Source organism: Hypomesus transpacificus, chromosome 8, assembly GCF_021917145.1.
Source record: "Hypomesus transpacificus isolate Combined female chromosome 8, fHypTra1, whole genome shotgun sequence".
Classification (NCBI taxonomy): Eukaryota; Metazoa; Chordata; class Actinopteri; order Osmeriformes; family Osmeridae; genus Hypomesus; species Hypomesus transpacificus.
Genome location: NC_061067.1, coordinates 5,250,383 through 5,258,273, shown reverse-complemented (window position 1 = coordinate 5,258,273; position 7,891 = coordinate 5,250,383). Strand labels below are relative to the sequence as shown.

The 7,891-nt window shown below is 39.4% G+C and overlaps 1 protein-coding gene across 2 annotated transcripts; it reads right to left on the bottom strand.

Annotated features, from left to right (window-relative positions):
* Window positions 1–1,246: 1,246 nt before the first annotated feature.
* On the bottom strand, window positions 1,247–7,837 carry LOC124470112 (ERBB receptor feedback inhibitor 1-like). 2 transcript variants are annotated; one of them, XM_047023850.1, is made up of 4 exons: window positions 7,674–7,837; window positions 4,968–5,155; window positions 4,377–4,459; window positions 1,247–3,646 (listed from the first exon to the last, which is right to left on the bottom strand). In XM_047023850.1, exons 2-4 carry the CDS (start codon window positions 5,015–5,017, stop codon window positions 2,490–2,492), a joined length of 1,290 nt encoding a protein of 429 aa, XP_046879806.1. In that variant the 5' UTR covers window positions 5,018–5,155; window positions 7,674–7,837; the 3' UTR covers window positions 1,247–2,489. The 2 variants fall into 2 exon arrangements, with proteins under 2 accessions (XP_046879806.1, XP_046879807.1); XM_047023851.1 differs by lacking the exon at window positions 7,674–7,837 and adding an exon at window positions 5,427–5,487.
* Window positions 7,838–7,891: the final 54 nt, after the last annotated feature.

Below are 7,891 nucleotides of genomic sequence, written 5' to 3'. Positions count from 1 at the left end.
ATTATATCCATTTGATCAGCTTCACTTGAATTCAAATAATCTTTTTCTTCTAGATTCTGAAACAACCGTAGTTTGTAGAAGGTTCATTCGATTCCTCGAATTTAGAGCCTACTGGGAGCCTACTAGGATCACCAGGTTTGGTAGATTACTCTGGTATCAGGAGAATCATCTAATCATCTTCCACACAATTGATAGTTTCAAGTATGTTTTTATATAATGTTGTTATTATATATATAATTTGAATATTTTATTAATAAACTAAATTATAATTGAACCATTGGTGGAACACTAATGTATTGCTGGACAATTAATAGGAGACAACTAAAAATAAAAAAGGATATACTGAAAAGTATACTTTGCTGGCTAGTGCCCTGGATTCTTTATGCGTTATTGCCATCTACAGGTTGCACTGGGACATAACTTGATTTAAGAAACTTAGCAGGAAATATTTATCTTTCACATACCAATTTGACTTATTATGATTTCAATAATATTTTGATGACATAGTTTGCATAAGGCATCACCATTATTTTATTGAAGATGTCAATTCAATAAATGTATCTTATCTAAATTGCGAATCAGAGTGTTTATTTCCGAAATGAGATTTTGTGAAGTACAGTTGTTTTGATTAATCTAAATTTAGTGGAAGAGGATTTGTCCTTTCGCAGTGCGATTGAATGGTAGTTGGACACCAGTAAACAATATCAATTGGGTTGCAAGGTTAAAGGTACTGTCTCCAAATGTGTCCACAACTATTGTACAGTTGCCAAAAGAAGGTGCTGTTGTTAACCAATGCAAAAATAATATACAAAAATAACATGTCACTTTCTCCTGAGTTTTTTATCCATTTAGCACAGTGTCTTTAGTCATTGTAGTGTTCCCCTTTGAAATGTGAAAATGATCAAGATATTAACAAGGTAATGTGTAGACTCATTGGGAAGGAACTGACCTGTGACCATGAAAATATTTGGGGTGGTAACAATGCAGCTTTAAATAAATGTATATGCATGTGTGAAAACATTATAGATACACTGTATATTTCAATGATCAGGTAAATGGACAGTTCACTCAAGCTGGTCAGTTGTCAAGCCAGAGATTCTTTATTTTATTCTGTGCTGTGCCTAAATACAAAAAGATTGAGCACAACAAAAGCAGTTCAAATAAGTTATTTAATTTCTATAAATAGATTAATACAAAATCACAAATTTCACTCCAACACAAAAAAACACTTTAAATACTGTGACAAACTACCCTTGAAATAACGGCACTTTTACATAGAAAACAATGTCCAAACAGTGACACAGCTTCATAAATATAACAAGGGCATCTCATAAATCTGCACATTAACATAAAAAAGGCATCTCTCGCTTCTACAGGGACTCAATTACTACATAACACAACTTCAGTAACCATTACACATAGTTATTGTTTACTTAGTTACCTGGTAAAAGCATGTCTAACTGATAACTTAAAATAACTATTTATCCTTCCGTCTCACACAAACTGACATTCAAAATACTGTAAGGGTGAGGTTAAATTAGACCAAAGTTAAGCAAAAAATCAATATTTTAAACATTTACACCAATGTACAGACTGCACTAGACATTGGAAACGTTTTCATAATTAGTTAACATTCAATAACAGACCAGCTGTTCAAAGCATAAAGCTGTGTGATGTGATAAGTATACTTATTGGTTTGGGTAGTGATGAATCAAAATGAAAATTCTGGGCTGAAACCAAAACTTCTGACCCAAAACTTCATGGCCGAAAACCTTTTTTCCTTAAATGCGATCTTAAAATAGTTTTGGGGTTTAGTTATATTAATATAAGACTTGGCAAAATATCCCTTATTAAATGTCTGCTTAACCAACACACCAGCAAATTTGGACAATCTAATGGGGTTGCATTATATATTCATAGATTGAAATATAGTTTGAGGTTTGAAGGTCACATGACCAATGAACTATTGAAATTAAAATGTTAAGACTTTGTATAACAATGTGTGAGATGAAAATGGACTAATCAAAGGGTGTGCCAGTGTCATTAAGTTTTTGGAGCTATTTAAATTTTAATAAAACAACTTTGGTCCCTAACTTCTGTTAGTGAATGTAAGGAAATTTAATGTGGACTATCTGTAGAATATCCAACCTGAGACTAACTTGACTTCAGCCCCGTGATAATGGCTACATCGACGAGTGAAATCTGAATTATTGTATTATTGAAAAGCTCAAACGAGACTAGAAAATTATCACTTTACCCTTTAACACACTTCTTATTGGATTGTGTCAGTATGGAGACTGACTATATTAACTGTCCAAAACTCACCATAAATCAATACAATATAAATATAAAATCTTGACTTCAAATCTCATTCTATGACATAAATGATTGTTACATCACAGATGGAGGTTTATTTCGTTTTTGTAAGTGTTTTTACCCTAAGACTGAGGGAGAATAGGGTAATTCTTTGAGTTTCCTGAGGCTTTAGATCAACGGTAGAGGGTGTTTATGCTCATTCTGGCAGAGCAACATGCACCACCAGCAGACTCACTGTCTGCCTCCTTGAGGAACCTTTCGAGCCTGTCCATGTAGGCCGGACGGCGAGGAAGAAGAAAATAGTGTGTGGCGCTGGCTTTTGTTCCACCCTCCATGATGGGCACAATACAGGGGGGTTGCATATCTGCAGAAGATGCCCCCTCGCTCTGCAGAGGAAATCTCTGAGGGGCTTTGCTGACGTATTTGGGATTGGGAGCAAAGCTTTGAGTGGGGGGCATTACCCCGTTGACATAGATAGGGAGGCTCTTGGGGCTGGGAGTACGGGGTGGGACAGTGGGCTGCAAAGGCACCCTAGGTGGTACTTTGGGAGGCTTGTCCTTGTCATGGTAGTTGGTAGAAGAGTCAGTGGTGGTGCTCTTTAAGGGCAGTTGGGGGATAGGAACACGTGGAGGTACCTCAGGTTTGTCTTGGGTGTTGTCTCTGCAGTTGCTGTGAGCATGGTGATGGTGGTTGTGGTGGTTTACGAGGCGTCTTTCTGAGTGAGAACGACGCAGTTTGGCACGTTGGGTGCGGTCTGGCTGCTTCCCAAGAGGGACGACCCTAGCTGCTGCCATCCCCTGCTCTCCCTTCTGTATCTGGAACCACTGTCCTTGGATTCCAACGCTACCCCCATTGCTAGTTCCAACCTTAGGACTACTGCTTGTTCTTCCACTTGCCTCTATGGTAACCACAGATTTAGCTTTATTGTTAGCCCAACTGCTGGTGGCATAGTTAGCTCCACTGCTGCCATCTACAACCTGGCCTTCATGGTAGGCATAGTTGGTCTGGCCACAGCCTCTGAAGCTACGCCGTCCTGGGCCACCATGGCGCAGGGCAAAATATTTAGGGCAGCTTTTAGGCAGTAGGTGGCGTCTTTCATCTGTAAAAAACTCTACTTCTCCATCCGCTGCCTCATCCGATGAGAGATCCTCTGGGTCTGGAAGAGGAGGGAGGGGTTTGGGGTCTCTACAGGGGATGTATGGCTGACCATGCTCATACACAGTTAATCTCTGGAAGGACGGGACCACCTGATCCCTCTCAGTGAGACATGGTATGTTGGAGGCTAACTGATGAAGGTTCTGATACATTGGTAAGTGGGTAGGGAGTCTGCCTGTAAGAAACAATAAAGAACATTTAAACACTGATTTACACATACATTTTTTATTCTTATACCATGCGCAAAAATGTACCCAGGATCAGATTCATATATATATATATATATATATATATATATATATATAGTGTCAGTGTATATTCAGGGTAAGCATGCGTGAGCTGATAACTGTGTGCCTCCCGAAGCCAGTCCACACCTAACAAACTTCATCCACATTCTAAATTCAAACAATATTATTTGTTGTTTGTACCAGCACAAACAAGAAGCTCCCTCTCCTCATATCAGCCACAACAACCAGTTACTCAAGTGACAATCTAGCAAAGCTTCCCATAACCTTCTGTTGAGCTTCCTGAGAAACATCCTGTGTGGAAACATCCGATTTGCCCCAGACCTCAGGAACAGCCAGTGACCAGATAGACAGCCAGGAGGAAGGAAGCTATCTCTACTTTTCCCTTTTCACAGTCACACCATTCATATTACTGAAAACCTGCTAGTCAACCAGCTAATACAAATGTACTACTACTCCAGACTCTATCCAATAGTGTAAACTTTTCTTTTCATTTTTTTGGGGAAAACACAGAAAGAAACAACATTAGTATGGCTGTGAATAATAAAAATAAAAATACAAAACTTTTATATTTATTTAAAAGTACTAATATTGAGAGATAGAGACAGTTCTGTACTAGTACTGTATACATTTGATCAAAATGTCCTGTCCTTCACTTACTCTCAAATCCCTCGGAAAGCTGTTGTTGCTGAAGTTCTCTCCGGTTGTGTTCCATGCTGTCAATACCCAAGTCAAAGCACATGCTGCAGAACAACCAGATACCAGAACATGCATGAATATGTTAATTATTTCTACTCATAACTAGTAATGAGTCAGTCATTTTATTTGTCATGACAAGCATTACATGGTCCTGCATGGGATCTGTATGTTGCTTAGGATCAAGGTGACACAGCAACAATGTTAAGGATTTAAACTTAACATTAAAGCAACATATTTTACATTTAGTTATTTTACATTTAGTCATTTAGCAGACGCTCTTATCCAGAGCAAACATATAGATTAACAGCATGACAATTATTATTTAGATGTAAACATTCTAAAGATAGGAAATCAAACAACAAAATTAGGTAGTTTCTTCCATCATTATCAAACCTTCAGTGAAAATATCAAGGAAACCCTGCTGTGCAGCCCACTCACAGGTTCTCATACATTGCTTCTCCCATTTCTATTGAAATCTTGAATGTCAACAGAACAAGGCAATACCACACCACACTGATTTTGGATTATTCACTAAACATGGTGTTTGCTTACCTGTTAACAACATGTTGCGGTCCCCAGTGGTAAGGCTGGGCCCCAGACATGCTGAGGGCCAGACTTGAGCTTTTGCTCTCAGAGAAAAGGTAGGTCTGTGAGGTACACAGCCCCACAGATATGAGCACAATCCATCAACCTGCTCAGCGAACCAATACACAAGTCATGCTCCTCCACTGCTGGCATACCTGAAAGAGAATGACAGAAAGAAACATAAGTCAACCTGAATTTATATTTGTGTGTGTTGGTTGTTGGTGAATTAATATTGTTAATGTACCCAGCTGTATTATTGTGATCTAACAATTACAGAAGTTACTGGTATTGCTGAAACTGAAGTTTAATAGCCTAGTAAGGATACGTTGTCACAAAATAATTTATTTGCCTGATTTCACAAAAAGGGTAAAGGTAAATACAAAACAAAGCGTCAATAACAAAAACCCAACCAACCACTCAACCTACACCAGAATATAGCTTCCTTTGCTGAGAAAAGCTGGTCATGTGTGTCTCCCCTTTGTGACTCCAGCTCAAAGAGAGTTGTTTGAGGCGTGGAGCATTGCGCAACCTCTGGGTCACCAGTGGGAAGGTCTGAGAACTCCCTTCTCCCTCCCACCCCTTTGCAGTGGTGCCAGCCGTCCTCTATAGTAATTACTGCCGGATAGGGCACACACTATGAAGCCTCACTCCTGCCTTTCAACACAGGGCAATTGTGCAACGCTCCTGTAACGTTGGAATGACAAACTCCCAGTGTGACAGTGAGCCAAAACACATACAAATTTAAACAGGAGATAGTGCATGCATACACACACACACACGACAGTGGACAGCAGCTATTTGAATTATAGCTTCACATATACAATTTAAACTTGATAACACAATGTGTAGGCACCTATGCAACAAAAGGAGGGCAGTGGCTTCACCAAAATGTGCAATAAAGTATGCACAACACAGTTTTGAAAACCAACCCTTTCACGTATGCGAACAATATGGAAAACCGCATAGCATCCTTGTACTTTCAACATGTGTAATGCCGGTACGTTGACCACTATTTTGCCAGATATAAATGTATCCACGTTTACAATCCCAAAACAACTTGAAAAGGAACAAATAATTTAGCGTTTGCCGAAGACAACACCATCTGTTTTTCCTGATGCAAAAAAACTATAATAAATGAACATCAAGAAGGGTTAAATCAATGGATCAATTTAGTTTTATGAAGAGCCAAAAAGGGTTTTCCAGTAGATTCTCCCACTGTGACAACAGGGGACAACTTTATTGAAATGAAAAATGATAGGTAAAATGTTAATCAAGTCTACAATAACATGACAAGAATAAAAAAAAAATACATTTTGAGATTGCCAAGATCCACATTCATTCACAAAAACATCTTTATAGGAGGGGTTGACGTGGGCTGGTTATGCATACCGAGGACGTATACAACAAGACCTAGGCCTATATGGTATGTCTGAATATTGATGTGCCTTCAGCAAGCATAACGTTCAGCGTCGTTTCCGTCAGTGAGCCTCGGAGATGGAAGAAACAAAACAATAATGAATTCTACCGGCAATTACTCAATGTGCATGAATGGGGCCACTCTCGGGCATGAATGGGCCTTTGTTTTCAAATGTTGCAGGGAGAAGCAAGCCTGAAAATCCAAGCGAACTCTCCCATGAGGTCAGGAGAAAAGACATGCCATGGAGACATCGAGGGATGGCCGAAGTATGAGCTTGAGAAACAAAACCCCTGGGAGATTAAGAATTGGTATTGGCATTACAGTCATAGGCAGAACAAGCCAATTGAGGACAGGAAAACTAGCCCTCACAGTTATTTTCCCAACAACTTGTTTATCTGGAGCTGGAGCCTATGGGTGGCCTAGGGCAAATTCACTACCACTGGTGGATTTGAATTACATTCAGCTTTCATTAGCCTCCTATAGGCTGCGCTTAGCCTACTCTTGATACAGGTGCAGTCTATGAAATTGCACAGGCAGCAGAGTGAGTAACTCAGTTTTAAAGGCTTATTACTGGCTTATCCTGCTTTATTGGCATAAAGCAGGGTGTTCAATCTTGGTCCTCAGGGTCCACTGTCCTGCGTATGTTATAGATGTTTCCCTGCTCCAACACACCTGATTCAAATGACTGGTTTGTTATCTAGCTCTGTGGAAGCATGAACAACGACCAGTTCATTTTAATAATGTGTGTAGGAAGCAGGGAAACATCTAAAACATACGAGGACTGTGTACCCTGAGGACCAGGATTGATCCCTAGCATAGAGCATATATTTGTCCAAAGAAGAAAATGATATTCTATTTCTACAGAAATAGTAGCCAACAGGTTTCAGGCAACCAGCCCTACTCCTACCTGCTAAAGTTTTCCATGTGAACACACCCTATATTCCGCAAACTCGACCATCTGACCTGTGACTAAGGTACGAATCATTTTCCAAATAGCATCGACATTATCCCATCACTGTATTTCCGACATCGCTAAGGTACAATACCAAAACGAGAATATGATTTGTAAACTGATTTATAACTTTAACTAATTGATTGTTTGTCATTAACTAGTGTTCACTTACAGCGCTGGGCAGCCAGTCATTGATGTACCATAACAATGCCTAATCGTTTACGTGAAACGTATTAGGCTACTTTGGTTAATAAGTGGATAACAGCTTCCTAAATACAAATGAGCACAAACCATAAATACTTACTATAAAAACAAGTCAATTAAAGGTGTGTTGTTGTTCCTCCTACTTGTGACAGCTAGTGTAAATCCTTCAGTACATAGGTCCTCGGTTATTAGTTAACTCTAATCCACTTGCACGTGCGACTTTCCTTTAGCGACAACATTCGCTCGTGAAATTAATTTGCTCCCTGTGACGATCTTTCCTTATTCTTTTATAAGCATGCCGTAGCTCCACCCAAGCTG